Below are 20,296 nucleotides of genomic sequence, written 5' to 3'. Positions count from 1 at the left end.
GGTTTCGGATTAGTCCTCGGAGTGCATCGAGGTGGTCGTGTTTTCAGGTGTGCTCCGGGACCCTGAGCACTAGGCAGTGGCTTTTTTTTAAAAATGGAAGCTGAGATTCTCACCTGCTCACTGTACTCCAGCAGCTGGGTCTTTAAGAAAACATCCCCTCAAGGGAGACTCCCACTCCAAGCAGGAGAGCTAGCAACGCTTGCACATGCTGCCCTTCCCCCACCCCTCCCGATCACCCCCTTGCCCTACCCCTGCGTTCCACGTGCCCATCCCCTGCCCCACTCCCGCACCAAACTCAGGGCAGACTAAGGGCAGCAGCTTCAGTGGGGCCTCACGTTCCTAGTGGGCATGCGCAAACGCCGTGCACATGCGCAGTAGAACTGCAGCCGTCAGAGTTGGAACGAGCGTGGCCGGTTCGGAGGCCGGGCGGCTGGTTCCGCTGGCAGCCCCCACCCCGAGCTGGGGAGGCCGCGGGGCCCCATGGCTGCCGTGTTCCTGGTGACGCTCTACGAATACTCCCCGCTCTTCTACATCGCTGTGGTGTTTGTCTGCTTCCTGGTCACCAGCGGCCTGGTGCTGGGCTGGTGAGCGCGGGGGCCGGGGGGGCAGGGCTGGTGAGCGCGGGGGCCGGGAGCGGGCCGGGGGGGGCGGGGCTGGTGAGCGCGGGGGCCGGGAGCGGGCCGGGGGGGCGGGGCTGGTGAGCGCGGGGGCCGGGGGGGCGGGGCTGGTGAGCGCGGGGGCCGGGATCGGGTTGGGGGGGCGGGGCTAGTGAGCGCGGGGGCCGGGAGCGGGTTGGGGGGGCGGGGCTGGTGAGCGCGGGGGCCGGGAGCGGGCCGGGGGGGCGGGGCTGTTGAGCCCGAGGGCCGGGGGGGCGGGGCTGGTGAGCGCGGGGGCCGGGAGCGGGCCGGGGGGGCGGGGCTGGTGAGCGCGGGGGCCGGGATCGGGATCGGGCCGGGGGGGCGGGGCTGGTGAGCGCGGGGGCCGGGATCGGGTTGGGGGGGCAGGGCTGGTGAGCGCGGGGGCCCGGGATAGGACGGGGAGGCGGGCCTGGTGAGGGCGGGGCCCGGGATGGGGGTGGGGCTGGTGAGCTCGGGGGCCCGGGATAGGACCGGGGAGGCGGGGCCGGTGAGCGCGTTGCCCGGTATCGGGGCTGGGGAAGGGAGCCCGGGGGCGGTGGGAGGCGGGGCTGGGTCTGGGTCTGGCTTAGGCTTAGAGGCCGCCTGAGGCCTGCTGAATGTGGAGAGGGCAGGGAGGGTCCCCTGTCAGAGTTACCCTGCCTGCCTTGGAAAGGATTCAGCAGCAGTCTTACTACTGTCAGCTACTTTCAGAAACAGCTACCCCTGTTCCCATAGAGATGGGCAACGCCTGCTAGACCCCTCTGTCCACATCTGACAAGACAGGATTGCTTCCTACAGTTCATAGCAATAAATGCAGATCTTAATCAAGTGTTAGGCTGGGATGCGATGCAGTTGCAGCTAATGAGGAATGTGGCCATTCCAGCAGAGCCTAGTCCCTGATGCTCAGTCGGTTAGTCAACTGATAAATAATCTAAAGCGTCTAGGTGGCTGTTGTCTGGAAAGCCATGTTTGCATAGGAAATTCCAGGTTCGGAAATTGACTAAGCATAGATCATAAGAACATAAGAATGGCCGTACTGGGTCAGACCAAAGGTCCATCAAGCCCAGTATCCTGTCCTCTGACAGTGGGAATGAACAGACAGGTTATCATCACGTGATCCATGCCCTGTCACCCATTCCCAGCTTCTGGCAAACAGAGGCTCGGGACACCATCCCTGCCCATCCTGGCCAATAGCCATTGATGGATCCTGCCTCTTTATTGAATTAGCATTGATACCTGTAGTACTGAGTCTCAATATTTTCCTCATCCTTTGAAACCAGTTGCTCTGGTTACTGGTATTGGTACTTTTGGTAGCTTATAAATATTCTGCTTGACTTTTCCTTTAGTGTAATATCCTTTCTATGTTATCACCTCTTATTTAGTAGTTGCTAGTTTAAATAAACTTGTAGCATTAATTCCTTTGAGTAGTATGTAAAGTTACCTCTTGATTTCTTTCCCAGTGATTAGAAGCATAAGCTTTTTGTATAACTGGGGTTCTCAAGTATGTTTTCGGATCAAATAATGTTCTCATTTTTGATTAACTCCCCTCGTATTATACTGGTGTAAATGAGAGCAGAATTAGATCCTTCCTTGCTTGCTAGTCAACACTCCAACCTTATTGTGCATCAGAGAATCTGCACAGCAGAGATACTCCATAAATGTATTGAGTGTGGGAAAAGCTGTCATGGGAACTCTCCTTTTTCTTCCTTGTGGAATCCCTGCCTCATGGATGATACCAATGTTCTAAATGTAACCTGTACTGGGAGAGAATAAGAGATTGATTGCAGGAACAGCATTTCTATAGTTGAGTTCTATCCTGCAAACACCACTCTGGTTCCCATCAGTTGTTCTTCAGATCTCCCTTAATAGAAGATGCCGGGTGCTCAGCACTTCTGAAAATCAGGCTTCTTATTTAAGTACATGAATAATGGGGCCTAATTTTAGGAAAGTCTTATCTTAAATTGTATAGATTATAACATTTCTGTCACCTTATTAAACATCACAGAATCAACTCTGAGTATAAATCTGTGGTGGTTCTTCTCTTGGGGCATTGCATCATCTGAAGAAATACCTGATGGAAGCCAGGCATTGTGTGTGCACGGGAGGTAGAACACAATTAAGGTGGTGTTTCCTTTTTAATGTTCTCTTTCTCTCCCCCCTCACATGTTAACCTTAGAATACTGTTGTCTGCTTCTCACCTTTTGCACATTTTTGCTCTCTCAGTTTTTAATATTTTTATAAAAACAGAAGAACTCACAATAGCAAATCACTACTTAAACAATTCCTCAGTGTGTATGTGTGTGCGTGCGTGGAAACATGTCTGCATATCTATGTAAGGGGATTTTATGAGTCGCTGTGCTCCTAAGGGCAGCTAATCATCAACAGTGTCCCTCTGCTTTGGCTGCAGTGGGTTTCAATGGCCTGGGTTCTTAGCCACTAACTGGTGGTGCTTCCACCTGACTGTTTACAGTAATCAGGAACCGTACCTTACCTCCCTATGTCATTTCGATTATTCATCACCCAGTACTTACTCTTGTGCCTACTCTGATACCTCATACATATATTCTTCTGACACCTCTCTGATGGATGAATCAACAATCAAAGTACACGTTACCTACAAGGGGAAATATAGAGGAAACATAAAGGGAAGAGGAAGACAGATTTGGACTGGGTACATCTGTAATACCATACAACTGCCAAGTAACACTGTCCCCAGGGTGGATTTCCATAGATTCACAAGTCCAGTTTGCTCCATACTAGTGGGCTCTGTAATGTGGAGGAACCACATATCTTGATGAGTCATTCTAGGCCTGAAGGCGCTTGAGTGCGAGAAGGCGATGAGGGTGCCGATTTGCCTAGGGAGCTGGCCTCTATTCGGCAACAATAGGCATTACTCATTGTGGAGAAAGTCTCCACAACATAGGAGGCCTCCTCAGTGTTTAAATCCAGTTGGTCGCTCCCAGAATAGTTCAACAAACCCCTTTAAGGGTAACATAGGCAACTCCCTCAGACAAAGGAAGAGAGGCAGGAGATTGCCCATGCCCCCTTGGGCAGAGCTCTCCTCCTTTCATCCCCCTTCTGATTGGCTCAGTCAGCCTTGTCTGTCATGTCCATTGGTGAGGTGAACACACTGTAGTCTTCCCCATCTCTCATCTACCCACCAACAAGCTTGGTTCCCTTTTGCATCAGACCCATTAACCCAGGTTACATATATATATATAAATAAAATGAAAAATTAGACTTGGAATGAACAAGATGTGCATGAAACATAAGCAGTATCTTGTGATCCTTTGATGTCTTAACGATTACTTACCCTCTCACCTTTTGTTCATGGTCATCCCTTGCTCTGTTATATGTGATTTAGGCCCTGATCCTGTAATTAGGTGCATACAGGCAGACTCCTTTACTCACACAGGTTTCCGTTGGCCTCAGCAGGGCTACAAGTGAGTTTGGGAGCTCCCTGCATGTGTTTCGTTGCAGAAACAGGATTTAAAATTGTAAACTCAGGGCAGGGAATTGCCGCTTTGTTCGTTCTGTAGAGTGCTGTGCATGCCTATGGTGCAATCTAAACAATAAATAATAATTTGGTACAATCTCCTTTTCTATAATGTTGTTTGTCTCTTGTTTTCCAGTCATTTTCAGCAAGCAATCAGCAGTCCCATTTTATGGAGGTGTTCCTGACTAAGCAAGTCAACCTGAGATACACCAACAAAGTATGAACGCTAAGGCTTACGTTTGCAAAAGCATCCACTATCTTTCCATGCCTCCATTTTCGTGGCATGCCTGAGACACCTAGGGTCTGATTTTCAGTGGAGCTGAGTACCTGCTTCCCGAAATGCTGCCAACAGGAACTGTGGGCGTAGCACTCTGAAAAAGACGTCCCAAGGGATTTCAAGTTGGGCATTCAAAATTAGTGGACAGTCTTTGAAAATGTTGGCCTTACTTGTTATGCAGATTTTTGACTCCTGAATTTTCACATGGCTTCAGTCTAGTGTCACACGAGCAGTATTATAAGGCTTATACTTTTGAAAACCGGGGACAGACCCTTAGCCTGTATAAATTGATGTGGCTCCATTGATTTGAATGGAGCTACATGAGTTTCCACATGTTAAGGATCTGGCCTCTGATAACTAGAATGTCATATTCTAAACTTGATTACGCTCTCCTTACAGTGCTATTGTAACTTCAAATTTAGTATTCATAAGGCTCTTCATTTTCAGTTTTTACTTTCTTTTTAACTGAAAGATTCCCTGGTTTGATGGAAGCCATTATTAGGTTTTTACTACTACCTGAATTTTGGAATGCCAGAACTCCGAGGACTGTGCCAAGAAGAAGCTGTGGAAAAGGTGGAGGAAGCGAAGACACCATCTTCTCACACTGTCTCCTCTGCCTCTTCCACTTCTGTGCTCACTCCAGAAGGAGAGATGGTGGCGCAGTAACCAGGCCCAAAGTGGGAAGCTTGGTCAGAAGTCCTGGAATGACTTGAGCACTAGTGTATATACTGTTGTCAAATCCCCCACCCACCCCATATTCATCCATCCTATATGTAAAAGTGGTAATCAGCATTCAAAGCAAATAAGTTAGTGAACTACTTTTTATGCTAAAATGGGTCAAAAATGAAAAACTGTTTAGAACTATGTTTCAGAATGTTTTTAAGATTAAAAAAAAGGAAAAGAAAAGTGTTATTTACCTAAAAAACTGCAAAGTTAATTTTTTGCACTAATTTTTCACTTTTTAAAATATTTTTGTAATCAACACTGATAAATTCCTGGGAAACTTTAAACAAGATAAAAGCTGAAAATGAAGGGCCTTGCGTATTCATTACAACTAGTTGTTGATCAACACATTTTTTGCCTTTAGCTTCTGAAAAAACTCTATACCACAGGCTTGTTTTTCCATGTCTACTTGTCCTGGTGAATATCTTATTGCTACTGACCAATGAAAAATGCTTCCAAAGGCAAAAAGCTTTTTGCCTTTGGAATCAACCAGGGGGCATAAAACAGCAGGTATATTAAAAAAAAAAACAATCATTGGGGAGATTACCTGCAAAATACTAAATCCACCCCACTCAGGGTCAGGACTGCAACTAATGTAAATCAGTATAATACCAATGAAGTCAGTACAGCTATGCTGATTGAGGATTTGGCCCTTTGTGCACAAGTTGAACACTGCTGAATTACCAGGTTACTCAGTTTACTGTAGAAAAAGTGTGAACGTTGCTAACGTAGTGCAGTTAAATGTAAGCTTGGTTGCCAAATATTGTTGTCTCCTTCTATGAGTATGGTCATGAGAGAGCATTTTTATTTAAAAGATGAATGGGTATCGATTTTTCCAGCCTATTAGTCCTCCCTTCTATGAATATGCACAATCCTGATATGCAGGCTAAGGAAGCTAATGGTTGTTAAGCTACTGGGAATGTATCGCTGCTACCAAGAACCATCTTGAGGGGTTTTTTCTTCTTAAAGAGACACTGTCAACCTGAAAATCACACTTCTGTCTGATGTTTTACTTGCTCTTGTTCCAAGTGACACCTTATGTTTTATAAAACGCTAACAGACTAGAGGAAAAACAAATCTCATTTTAGTTGTCCATTTGCCAGCACTTTGTGTATAGTTCTGCTTCCCCTGTTGTTTTTTGTGGTCCTTTCACACAGCAGCAGAGGAGGGCAGTGTTTTTAAAAACAGGACAAATTGGTTGCGAAGCCACAAAAATTCAGACAGGCTCAAAGACAGACCTTGTAGCTGAAACTTTTTTTATCACTTTTTAAAACTGACTAGATTTAAACTGACAGTGTCCCTTTAAGCTTGAGTTGCTTGTATGAGACCCATCTCATTGTGACAGCAAACTATTCTAGCATATTTAATGGAAACAATAAATCTGGGGAAGTTCATACATTTCGTGCCATCCTTATCAGGGAGTTTGTTATGAAGAAGCAGGTAGAGCACCCCAAAGAATTCCCCAGGGTGCAATATGCTAATGACTGAGGGAACCAACATTGTAAACCCTTTAAAAGGGCCATCACTTCAGCTTTACAGCTAGCAGTGGCATATGTACTAGGTCATAAATGTTAATGGTGCAGCCGGAGCTAATAAATGACAATATATAAAATGAGGTGACAAAAAAAAACCCCCTTCAAGCTATGTCTGCTGCCTCCTTTGTATAAAATCTGGGATAGATGAATATAGAAACAAAACCTCTCCTGTTCAGTCCCTAAAATTGTCTTCTGAATTAGCATAACGTTTACAGGACTGCATCCCCAGTCACTTCTAAAGGTGAATTTATCTCTATCTGAAAACAGGAATGAGTGTGTATCTTGATCTTATATTGTGTACATCACGGCTTTCTGTGGCTGGTGCATTTTAAAAGCTGCAGTCAAAGAATATGAAAATCCTGCCTTTTGTATTTGATAGATAGGATCCTCCTGCAATATTCCCTCTTGGTTCCTTCAGGTTGAATATCATGCTTAACTGTGCCTGTGAGTAAAGATAGGTAGGGAGTTGTGATTTTAAAAAATGGTGGCCAAGGATCCTGACTGATACAAATGACCTCACTTGGACTGGCATGCCAACCTCAGCCTTGAGGGTCTGATCCAAACCCTGTTGAAATCAATTGGAGCCTCCCCGTTGACTTCTTTGGGCTTTGATTCTGGGCCTGAAGCAGAAACTGAAGTCCCTGACTCAAAGAAACATCTTTATAATCAAGATTAAAATGTTAAACCTGGATCTTGTGGTCCTCATGAATGCAAATCCCAGTGGCTATAACAAAAGCTATACGAATTCAAGGGCTGCAGGATCAGGCTCTAATTTCTTAGTACTGCTGAAAGTACACAGTGCATCAGGTTTGTCCCAACACTGAAAGTAACTTCACTTGCCACTGAGCAGCCGCTCCCATAGATCTGGTTTTGGGGAAGTTTAGCTAAAACTTTACCACTAGAGGGCACTAATTATCTTCATTACTTTAGCTCTGCAAAACTTTGAAAAAGAGGGAAAATATTCTCCCTTCAAAAGTTTGTCTGTAACAGGATTCAAAAAGATCTAGATAAATTCATGGAGGATAGGTCCATCAATGACTATTAGCCAGGATCGGCTGAGGTGGTGTCGCTAGCCTCTGTTTTCCAACAGCTGGGAATGGGCAACAGGGGAGAGATCACTTGATGATTACCTGTTCTGTTCATTCCCTCTGAAGCACCTGCCATTGGCGACTGTCAGAAGACAGGATACTGGGCTTTATGGACCTTTGGTCTGACCCAGTATGGCCGTTGTATATTCTGACTAGAATTAAAGATTCCCACTTTTATTACTGTAAAGTACTGTAGTGTATGGATCCAGCTTTGATTGACAGCATATACTATGCATGCATCCTAGCAAATATTCTGTAATTCCAAGATGTAGTTCTATTTGTTGTGTTGCTTGTTATTGACATCTGAAAGGCAGTTCGAATATGCTAGCACTAACACATGCCCACTTATGCATCTGGTTGTTCCATGTTGCTTAGGTTTGGTTGGGATGTTCCTGTGATACTGAGAAATTCAGAAGAAATAGAATCCAGCGTAAGAATATCCAAAAAGCAGATGAGACAAGTGAAGAATCCTTTTGGCCTAGAAATTCCGCATCCTGCTGCAGTTTCCATAACAAGTCAGTGTATTTTTTTGTTAGGTTTTATTGAGTGCCCTTTCCCCACCTATAGCTCCCAGCTCTTACTTTCATGGCCATAACGTGTTCCCTTACACAGTCGCCATAGATATAGCTCTATTGGTGCAGCTTACCGAAACGTTGTGTGTTTTAAAGTGCCACTGTCAATATTGTGGGGCTCACAAATTAGATTGGGCCCCATGCGGGTGAATTGCAGAGAGGCAGGGGATCTGTGCCCTTCTGCACCAATTGGGAACAGGGAGCTCAGCTGATAAGCAGCTTTCCACTGCTGCTGTTGCAGCTTATGGGCTGCTATAGGAGCCCCTTCATGCCCCTGGCACAAAGTGTTGGGGCAGCTGGATCTATGTAAATGCAATGCCAGGTCCCGGCCCAGCCCCCTTACTCCCAATCTCCTCCCAGAATGGCCTTCCGTATGGCTGTCCACACCAGCCAACGAAGAAAGATATTTGTATGTGCTTGTGATGTAAACCTAAGTGGTGGCTTGAAGTTTGTCTGGGTGTTTTTTTAAAGTGCTGCTTTGTTCAAACATCCAGTACATTCCTGAGCCTCCACAGAATTCAGGAGATCCTCTCCCAGCCTGTGTCAAAGTCAGGCAGCGAACCTGTAAAACCTTCCTGTAAGCAAATAAAACGCACTGCAGTAATGAGCTCAAGTCTCTTCATCCCTTTTCCCACAACGAGTCTTGGCGTTACAGGGCCAGAATTTCCAGAAGCACTGACAACTCCCGCTCAGGCATGAAAATTATTGATCAGAGTTTCAAAACAGCTCAGTATATTGGGTGTTGGGTGCTTCTGTAAATCTGACCATTATTTGCTGCTTAATGGGAGCTGAGCACCTCTGAAAATCTGTCCCAAGCTGTGGGTGCTGAGTTCTTGAAAGTCTGGCCTACACCTCTTTTTAAAATCTGTCCCTAATGGCTAATTATTGCTGTCTACGGCACTGATAACTAGTGGAGAAAGAAACATGACACATAGTTTTATCCCCACTGTACACACGCAGTAGGGCCTGATTCTTCCATAGAGCACAGGAACGTGCTAGGATGTGGGTCTAGTTAAATATCTTTTTCCAAATGGCATAGTCTTTGGGGTAAGAGTCATACTCAGCCCCCTAGGAGAGCTAGTACATATAATGCTGTTAGCTGTAAACCTTACCTGGCACGAGGTGCACATGGAGCAACAAAAGGTACCTCATGGCCTTCCCCTTTCAAGTGCACGAAACCCACTCTAAATTAAAAAAAAATCTGGGTACTGGCATTGCTTTCCCTCTGCTGCATTTAAGGAATTACAGCTGGTAAATTCAGGATTCCTGTATACTGGTGAGCTGATGAAGCTTGCATTGTGTAGGATGCATTTTCTGTCCATATACTTATATGTTGTTCTCTAAGGGGGTATAACACTGACACCTGATTGTCTGGAAGACTGTATCCTTACATGCTACTGGGGATGCAGTGTTCAAAAACTACATGAAGCTTTGCAGAAACACGTCTATTGCTTCAGAATAAAGACTCCGCAGGCACTAGAAGATGCTCTCTACAGCGAATATATCTATCGACAGCAGTATTTGTATCCTTTTATTTAAAAACAATATTTTGACAAACTATGCTAATTTTCTGGCACGGTGAGAATTGAGCCTCATGAGCAGTCTGCAGCTTTTGGCACCATGTATTTATGAATGAATAAGATTGAGAATACTCTTAGTGCAAGTGCCACATTTGTCTTCAATTGCAGTGACATTGTTTTCCTTTACACAAATAAAGCATTAAAAAAACCAACAAGGAAGAAAAATACTGTCAGTTGCCAGAAGATGCTCAAATTGCAGGCTTTGGCCCAGTGCCTAGATCTCGTTACCCACTGGTAGCTTTGTTGACTTTAGCTGATGAAGAAAACAGAGAAATATACGACATTGTGAGTAATTTTAGAATGTATAGCAGGGCACTGTACTGATGCGTTTGGATGCTTCAGAACGTACGTTAGGATTGAGAAGAAAGACTGGCTTGCTCTTCGCATGTTGGCCGAAAAGAGAATCTAGTCCTCACCTCTGCACCAATGGTGGCTCCCTAAACAGGAGAACCTGGGTGGTCCTGCTGTGCCTGGGGTAGGGATGAATGTATATGTGGGCCATTCAAGAAGTGCTCACCCTCTGCACAACACAGAGCTCATATCTGTGAAGGTCTTTGTGTGCTAGCACATTGAAGCAGGGCATGAGGGCTAAGGAAGTGTCAGGCCAGGGTATCAAAAACTGTGCAAATCTTTCTTTTCCCTACCGTATGGAGGTGCTGTGGAGCCTTTGATTTGGTTTAGCCTTTGTAACTTCTGTGGGTCAAGAAGAGGGATTCACCCCAGTACCTGGCAGAACTATTTGGACTGATCTCTGGGGAGAGGATTAAGACTGTAAGAATTGCCATACCAGATCAGACCCGTTGTTCATCTTGTCCAGTATTATGTCCCTGACAATTGCAACATTGGATGTTTCAGAGAAAGTTGTGAAAATCCCACAGGACATGGATACTCAGTAATCTACTCCCCATGAAGATCTTCTCCTAATTCCTAATAGTTAGAGATTAGCTTAAATGTTGAAGCAAGAGGTTTAATATCCCTTCCAAAACTTTTTTTTTTTTCCACAGAGGAATTGATTCTAGTTCCTGAGTGTCCAATGTGCAATATGTATATTTATTCAGTGTTTTTCTGAGTTTAAATGTTATACTTTGTTCCAATAGCTTTAGGTGCATGAACACTAATGTATATTGAGGCATACACATTTGAAGGCAAACTCCCCAATCCGCTTGACCTTCTCCACATACTAATATAGAAATCAGTCATGGCCAAAATAATACCCAGGAGAACTTACATATTACCTTTTCCAACTCTTTCTATCCCTCAGCTTCCTGCCACCCCACCATAAAGGCCTCAAAAGAACAATGTATCCAGCTCCTCCCCCAATCAATACAGCCGAGTATGCTTATAATTCAGTTTAGTTTAATAAAGATAAAATGTAGATTTAACAAACTTGCAAGAAGGTTTCTTAAATTAACATGAGAAAGATGGATTGTTTAACATGACATTTTTTGCATCACTTACCATGGGGGGAAACCCACTTTATTTTCCTTTCTTTTCTTTTTTTTTTCCTTTTGTAGAAGTTTTTCTTCCTGATTCTTGTCATTGTCAAACACCCTTCAATTGGCCAAAGCAGCAGAAGCAGAATCCACTTGTATATTAAAAGCAGAAACAGATTCTAGACTTTTTCATGGTCCAAATGGAAGGATTGACTCTAACTTTGTTGCAAAACTTCAAAAATATAACTACTAAATGAAAATGGTAAATGCTGAAATATTCTTAATCAAAAACATTTTTGATATGTAAAAATCTTAAGGAAACAATTATATATTTAAGTCTTACAATAGATCCAAGGTAAACCTCTGGTATATTCCCCTGCAAACACATGCTTGTTTTTTTTTTTAATAGCTGTGTCACAACTGGCATTTGTTGGTACATAAATAATGTGTGGTTTTTTTTTAATTGAGCATGGGATTGTAGGAATCATGAGTTTTCATGCCTCAAAGGTCTCATCTATGTGGAGAAAACGAAATGTATTTATCAGAAATGTCAGCTAATACATTTAAAATATGTTTATTATTTAAAACACCACCAAATGTTTAAAAGACCACCAAAGACCACAGTGGGTTGACCATGACTTGACCCAATTTTAAATGCCACTGATATTGTCTACAATAGTTAATTTATAATAGGTAGTGTTAATTTAAACACATGAGTTAATATGTTCTCAGTGTAGACAAGATCCAGGAGGGAGAATCCTATATAACGATGATACAGCTTGTAATTCCTGTGTTGTTGCACTTTATTACTCACCAAGTCCTGGTGTGTAGCAATGGCCTGAAATTCATAGAATCGTAGGCAGGGAGGGGACCTCGAGGGGTCATTTAGTCTAGTCCCCTGCACTCATGGTAGTACTAAGTATTATCTAGACCATCCCTGGCAGGTGGTTGTCTAATATACTCTTAAAAATCTCCAATGGTGGACATTCCATAACCTCCCTAGGCAATTTATTCCAATGCCTAACTACCCTGATAGGAAGTTTTTTCTGATGTCCAGTCTAAATCACCCTTACTGTAATTTAAGCCCGTTGCTTCTTGTCCTATCCTCAGTGTTTAAGGAGAACAATTTTTCTCCCTCCTCCTTGTAACAGTGTTTTATGTATTTGAAAACTGTTATCATGTCTTCTCCAGATTAACAAACCCAGTTTTTTCAGTCTTCCCTCAGAGGTCATGTTTTCTAGACCTTTAATCATTTCTGTTACTCTTCTGTGGACTTTCTCCAATTTGTCCACATCTTTCCTGAAATGTGGTGTCCAGAACTGGACACAATAACTCCAGTTGAGGCGCAGAGTAGAGCGGAAGAATTACTTCTCGTGTCTTGCTTACAACACTCCAGCTAATACATCCCAGAATGATGTTCGCTTTTTTTTTTGCAACAGTGTTATACCACTCTTGGCACATCTTTTCCCGTAATCTTGTGGCATGGTGTTATTCTTTGGTCACTATCCTATGTCAAGCATTTCTTAAGCCTCTGGCCTAGTATGGCTAAGCTGACATTTTATAGGCCTCAGCCTGTAGGCTTTGCATTTCAATCCTACTTAGGTACCTAATACATACTTATCCCTTCTGACTACTGGTCAACTTTATACTTCAATAATTCTACACTTAAATCTATTCAACATACAATGACTATAAATGACGTGACATGTTAGTTAATCAGAATATCACACAATAAATAAACGATAAATAACAATGAGGGCAGGGGAATCATACAGAGCAGTCTGGATTGTTTGGTAAGCTCAGCCCATTCAAACAAAATGTGTTTAAATACAGCCACATGCAAAGTTTTACATCAACAGATAAGGGGTGCAGCTCATGCCTACTGGAAAGCAGTGACTCTGAAAAGGATTTAGGGTTTACAGTGGGTAAGCAACTTAACAGGAGCTCCCAGAGCCATGCCATGACTAGACAGACTAATGCGATCCTTGGATGTATAAACACAGGAGTAGTGAGTTACGCATAAGTCGATGATTTTTACCTCTGTATACTGCATTGGTGAGACCAATAACTGTGTCCACGTTTTAAAAAGGAAGTTGAAAAATGGGAGAGGGTGCAGAAAAGAGCCACAGGAATGATTTGAGATCTGGAGAAAATGCATTTGAGAGAGGCTTAAAGAGCTCAATCTTTCTGATAAAATGAAACTGACTGAGAGTTGATTTGATTACAGTGTGTAAGTACTGAGTGGGGAGAAAAATACCAAGGGTTAAAATGCTCTTAATGTAGTGGAGAAAGCAGAACAAGAACCAATGTCTAGAAAACTGAACCCAGAGAAATTTAAATTAGAAATTAAGTACAAAAGTTAAGGTGATTGTTAAATCTACTAAGGGGAGTGGTGGATTTTCTATATCTTAACGTCTTCAAGACTGGTTCCCTTTCTGGAAAATATGATTAAGCCAAATGCACATTATGCTTTAGTCAAACAAGTTATTGGGCTCAATATCTAGGTGAAATTTAACAGCCTGTAATATCCAGGAAGTCAGATCTAATGGTCCCTTCTGGTCTTAAACTCTGTGAATCTATATACACTGCTGCTTCTCCTGGGTTTTTTAGCAGCTTCTGGAACATGGAGGATAGTGAGAACCCTAACAGTACGTCTACACTGCAGTTAGACACCCACTGCTGGCCCGTGCCAGCTGACTCAGGCTCACGGGACTTGGGCTGCGGAGCTGTTTCATTGCAGTGTAGACTTCTGGGCTCAGACTGCAGCCTCAGCTCTGGGACCCTCCCACCTCGCAGGGTCCTTCGACTCAGGCTGGAGCCCAGGCTCTAGGACCCTGCAAGGTGGGAGGGTCCCAGAGCTGAGGCTGCAGTCTGAGCCCGGAAGTCTACACTGCAGTGAAACAGCTCTACAGCCCAAGTCCCGTGAGCCTGAGTCAGCTGGCATGGGCCAGCTATAGATTTTTAATTGCAGTGTATAGATACCCATAGAGAGGTTGCAAACTATTTTAAGGGATACTACCCAATATATTCTATTGCTCTATTATATATTTTTTTCTTGTGAACTAAAACATAGCTTTGGGAGTTTTGATAATGCAGCTGTAGACCAGGTCCCATTTATTAAGCGGGGATCTATGTAATAATCATTGCTTATTGCAAATCGACACAAGGTAATTGCACAAATAGAACTGGGGCTGTTGGCTCTTAAATTATTGTTATCTAATATCAGATCTGTCATTCTGAGAATTAGGGGCATCTTGATGCCAAAACTAAACAAATGGATCACTATTAAGATGTAAAATATACTGTGATTAAAAAATGAGGCTCTAGTTGGCCCTGGGGGATAGTAAATGTAATTAGTATAAATACATATGTTTAATTCATTTAATCTCTACATGCTTTATATTTGCATTAGCTAACTAGAGGTATCCTAAGTGCATGTCTGATCCCCAAGCTTGTTAAATAACTTCAAACAAAAAACATCTTATAGATTCCTTTTTCTTCCGAGAGCCTTGGAATTTGCAATTATATTGGGCTTCTCTCTCTTCTTTACAATCAGTTTTGGTTGGTTGGTTGTTTTCTTGGCTTGAAAACAATACATAAGCATAAAATACTATTATTGTCAGCAAAGTGACTGTAAAAATCATTCTGTGGTTCCATATCTTGTCCTTCTCAGTGACTTTTATGTCCAGTATTTGCTCTGTTTACAGGCTGAATGATGATACCTCTAAATGCCATCTGGAATCTGAAAACCAACATCTAAGTGTTTTGTGGTAGCAGGGAGAACACCTCCACTGTCACTTTCCTATTTGTGTTCTCCCTGTACATCATCAGTAACAGACATTCTGCAATCAGAACTTAGCTGAAAGGTTACTGCTATTGTCCAGGGCAGGATAGAATCCAGCCACAGAAGAGGAAGTCGTATTGGACTTGTACTATATACGGTTCTTTAAGGCCAGATTGTGATTGGCTTTTACTGGATACTCAAGGAGTTTCCCTCCCTCTCCCCCTCTTTGTGTGCCCCTGTGCAAGAGCCAGTCACAATTTCAGTCATGCTCTCTCTGGATGAAATTCATTGCTGTGCAGAGGTCCAGCATGGGGCACATACAATAGTAAATAGTAATGTATTATCGTAGCATCTAGGAGCTCTAGTCATGGACCAAGACCCCATTGTGCTAGGTGCTGTACAGACACAGAACTTAAAGACAGCCTCTGTCCCAAAGGGGTTATAATCATCGCTTAAGTCCCGAGTTAAGCAAGGTATTTAAGAAAAGGAGTACTTGTGGCACTTCAGAGACTAACCAGTTTATTTGAGCATAAGCTTTCGTGAGCTACAGCTCACACGAAAGCTTATGCTTGAATAAATTGGTTAGTCTCTAAGGTGCCACAAGTACTCCTTTTCTTTTTGCGAATACAGACTAACACGGCTGTTACTCTGAAAGGTATTTAAGCATTTGCCTACCTTTGACTACGTGTGCTTAAGTGTTTTTCTGGTTGGGGCCCAAGTCCATTAGCTGGGAGCAGTAGTAGGATAATCTTCTCTGTGGATTAGCCACAGAAGAAGTTACGCAGCACAGAGTGGCTGTAGAATCTGATGCTTGGATTGGTCTGTTTGATCACATGTTCAACAGCTATATGGGACAGTACCGTAAGCAGCCCTTAGAAACAAGACAAACATGCTATGAAGAGAAATAAACTGAACCATATACTTGTTTTACCTGGTCTAATCTCTTAATAGACTCCCTGTTGTTTGTATGTGATGTGCATGTCACTGCACGTATATAAATCAACAAGCCATACACATGAAAGGGGAGAGTGCTAAAGAAAACTTCTGTTTTTAGATTTCAATGGTGTCCGTAATTCATATTCCCGATGAGAGTTACAGACTTTCCTGCAGAATATTATATCAGTATCTACTTCTGGCCCAAGGTCAATTCCATGACCTTAAGGTAAGCTGTGTTCTGAGTGTTACTTCACTCTGACTGCAATATTCATTTTGTTTGTGTAGACTACAGTTACCCTAAATTGGTACAATATCTGGCTTTTTCAGTCTGTTATTATGCAAGGAACTGGATGATGGTTAAATTTATCTTGTCACTAAATTAGTTCCATGCAGACTTACAATGCAACCTACATTCGTATCTGAAAATATCTGAACTCTCCTACAGAAATCCCTTATTGTTATATATTTATATTCCAGGCAACCCCAGGCCCTCCTGATTTATCAAAGTGGCAGTAACAGATAGATAGGAATAATAGCTGCAAATATTATAGAGTATTTAGAATGGGCTTGATGCAAAGCCCATTGAAGTCAATGAAAGTGCTTCTGTTGACTTCCATGACTTTGGATCAGGCCCAGTGTGCAGCATAAATTCAGTATGCTGAAAGCAAACATAAGTTGTTATGATTACTTCTAAAGCCTTTGTTTTTATAGTATAACAGTAAAATATAATATACTTAATACACAGATAATGTCTATACAGTATCCATGAATTATAAAGAATGGGCCAAATTCATTCCTTGATGGAACTCAGTTGACTTGAAGTTTAATCCACGAATAGATTTGTCTCAATAAGTCCAGCAATTTGTGTGGTAGATATTTGCTCCACGTAACCCACCCTAAAAAATTCCCATAATGCTTTATGTGGGGGAATTGTTACCGCATCAAACATACTGTTGGCAATAAACAATAATGGATCTGCATAATTGCTACAATTTTGAATTGTATGTACAAATGTGTGTTTATATACATAGATATACACTCTCTGTGTATATGCAAAAAGAAAAGGAGTACTAGTGGCACCGTAGAGACTAACCAATTTATTTGAGCATAAGCTTTCGTGAGCTACAGCTCACTTCATCGGATGCATTCAGTGGAAAATACAGTGAGGAGATTTATATACACACAGAACATGAAAAAATGGGTGTTATCGTACACACTGTAAGGAGAGTGATCACTTAAGATGAGCTAATACCAGCAGGAGAGCGGGGGTCTCTAAGGTGCCACTAGTACTCCTTTTCTTTTTGTGAATACAGACTAACATGGCTGCTACTCCGAAATCTGGTGTATATGGTATCCCAACTGCTATTTTAAATAGAATATAAGAGCAGGTTTCCATGCAGATAAGTCAATAGCCAGATATCTTCAAAAAGTTCTGTTTCCCTTGCAATTGAACACTTTAGGAAGTTTAATGTAGACTTCAGTGTTACCCATTCTCTTAATAAGTCAGGTGTTCCTTTTCCAGTGCCTAGGAATTATATGTTTGACATATGTCAGTAATGCTGTTGTTTTACACACAATGTTTATATAGCATCATAAGTGTTAGGTAGTTCTTCGTAAACACAGATCCTTTGCAAACATGAAAGACTTATTCCCCTGCCCTGAAGAACTTGCAGTCTAGATAAAATGAGACAGGAAAGCACAAGAGATGATAAAATGTGGTGGATTTGAAGGCAGAGAGAGCATGTGCTTGGTAGAAGAGGTTAGGGACATAACACCAGGCCTATGGAACAGCATGCTAGAAAGTACAAAGCCTTGACCAGAACCTCATCCATTGTAAACCTGTATAGCTCCACTGAAGTCAATGAACTATGCTGATTTGTGGCAGCTGGGGATCTGGTCCCTTATCTCTAATTTTCCCCTTAGTGTTTCTGCACCTCTTTATCTTCCCCAAATATCCATAACTGAAGTCAAGGGAGTTGTGTCCCGTCACTCCAAGGCTGAATTTGAACTTGTGTTGAACTTAATAGGAAGCATGTGTGTAGAGAGAAGAAAGGCCCCATTAGTTTGCCTTTGATCTTTTGTAGATCACATTAGAATATAAAGACAATGTGCAGTTACTGAATTCTGCTGAAACTTGTTTGTGTGTGTTTTGTCCATAGCAACTCTTTATGTCTGCAAGCAGCAGTGCCCCGCCCTCGAGCAATGCCTCTGGAGACAGCAGCACTGACAAAAGCTTGCTGGAAAAGGTTGGACTGGCCGAAGTTGAATCAGAATTACATGAGGAAAACAGTAAAGACTGTGTCGTCTGCCAGAACGGAACAGTGAACTGGGTCCTCCTGCCCTGCAGGCATACGTGTCTGTGCGATGGGTGTGTGAAGTATTTTCAACAGTGTCCAATGTGTAGGCAGTTTGTTCAAGAATCTTTTCCACTTTGCAGTAAAAAGGAGCAAGATAAAGATGAACCCGAACACAGTTTCCAGGATGCTCCCCACGGAGCAGACTTATAGTGGAAAACCAAGAATGATCAAGTTGTACTCTCAAATGCGTGATGTAGAACCTAAAGCATTTTCTGTCCATGGAAAGATCTGCAGTGTAACTTTATGGTTTTGCTGGTAGTTACTAGACCAATTTAGGCATCCTTTTCACATCCACACTGCATACAATTGCTAGAACGCTGCATATACACTGGGAATATGGACAGAAGAAGTCTGTAGGAGATGTATGAAGAATGAGTTTTTTGATAACTGCTTACTGGATGTTCATGAAGTATTAGAGATTATTTTGACACATAGATTTAGGTGAGCTAAACATTAAAAAGAAAAGAACAAAGGCTTACATACAACTGAAACTGAAAAATACTTTTCATATATATATATATATATGAATATATATATAGGCTTTTAAATGTGAAGTTAGAAGAAAATATAATTTTAATCCTGTATACTTTAGATATTTAGCACTTTAAAGAATGAAAAATGAAGGAAACCAAATATTTAAGAATCTGTTCTTAGTTTGGGTATAAATCGGTATGTATTTATTTTGTATCTGATGGACTTGGCCATGGGAAGTGCTGGGCTGCTCAACTCCTGTTCAAGTTACTGGGAGTTAAGGATATTCAAGTCATTAGTGGGTCTGGACCTCTTGTAATTGTATTTTGTTTCTACTGCTTTGGAAGAGATTTTCTGTGTGCATGGGGCCTGATCCAAAGCCCCTTGAAGTGATTGAAATATTCCCATTGATGTTAGTGAGTTTTAGTTCAGGCCCCTACTGATTATTAAGCAAATAGAACATCTAAATGTGCCCACTGTTTATAGAGTTTCATACTGCACTTATAGGACTTTAACTCTTGCTAGTGTGACAGCTATGGATGATGAAGGGCTAACTTTTGCAAGGAGAAGAGACTAATTATTTTGCAGATGACATTAGTTTGGCAGCATGTCATGTTCCATAACATGGACAGCCTAGTCTGTGGGGTTGCCAGCTCTCCCATATCTTTCATTACCTCTGTGTGGATGAGAACAGGCTAATCATATCACTTCCCTCATATCACTAGTAAGAAAAGGAGCTGAAAGACAGCAGAAAACGCAGTTGTCTTCTTTCAAAAAGTAAAATAAAATAAAATAAAAATGGGTGTTGAGAAGAGAAATGATTCTGTTCACTTCTTAATACAGGAAGGGCTAATGTAATTCAGGGTGATGTAACTTCTAGGCCAAGACTTCTCATCTGGTGGGATGAGACACCAAAGTAAAAATAGCAAACTCCCACCCTCACAAGGGAGACAGGGGCTTGGAGAGAAAGAGCCATTTTCTCCCTCCTCCTTGCTCTGCCACTGCTCCACCAGCCCCTCCATTCCCAGAGCAGTTTCTCAGGCCTCCCCCTTCCCTCCACACAGCACTCACTCTGTGGAGAGAAAGCATGGCTTCAAGAGGCATCTCCCACAGCCTCTTCTACCGGTGCTGCCCTGGAGCTGAGCACTGTGCACAGAAGGAATCCCCAATCCAGAGCCCTAAATTATCTGCAGTTTCTTGCCATGACTCCAAATGCAAAAACCTTCATGGCTGGAATGGATTATGGGAGCTGGAAAGTCATGCCAAGAAGCCATGGGTGGTCTTCGGGAGGAAGGGGGGTGTTTGAGAGACAATGCACTAGGCCACCAGTGATTTATTAGGAAGTGGCATGGTTTATTAAAGTGAGTATTGGGACTGCCTCTAGAATTCTAATCTCAGCTCCCCCCTCACTCCCTTGGTAATTTTAA

The 20,296-nt window shown here is 42.6% G+C and overlaps 1 protein-coding gene across 2 annotated transcripts; it reads left to right on the top strand.

Annotated features, from left to right (window-relative positions):
- Nucleotides 1-369: 369 nt before the first annotated feature.
- Nucleotides 370-19,803, top strand: CGRRF1 (cell growth regulator with ring finger domain 1). 2 transcript variants are annotated; one of them, XM_074956492.1, is made up of 7 exons: nt 452-584; nt 4,250-4,330; nt 8,112-8,251; nt 9,654-9,831; nt 10,026-10,173; nt 16,160-16,267; nt 18,201-19,802. In XM_074956492.1, the coding sequence occupies exons 3-7, from the start codon at nt 8,188-8,190 to the stop codon at nt 18,546-18,548; spliced, it is 846 nt and encodes a 281-aa protein (XP_074812593.1). In that variant the 5' UTR covers nt 452-584; nt 4,250-4,330; nt 8,112-8,187; the 3' UTR covers nt 18,549-19,802. The 2 variants fall into 2 exon arrangements, with proteins under 2 accessions (XP_074812592.1, XP_074812593.1); XM_074956491.1 differs by lacking the exon at nt 4,250-4,330 and having other exon boundaries at nt 370-584; nt 18,201-19,803.
- Nucleotides 19,804-20,296: the final 493 nt, after the last annotated feature.

This window comes from Natator depressus, chromosome 6, assembly GCF_965152275.1.
Source record: "Natator depressus isolate rNatDep1 chromosome 6, rNatDep2.hap1, whole genome shotgun sequence".
NCBI lineage: Eukaryota > Metazoa > Chordata > Testudines > Cheloniidae > Natator > Natator depressus.
This window is presented reverse-complemented; position numbering and strand designations above follow the sequence as displayed.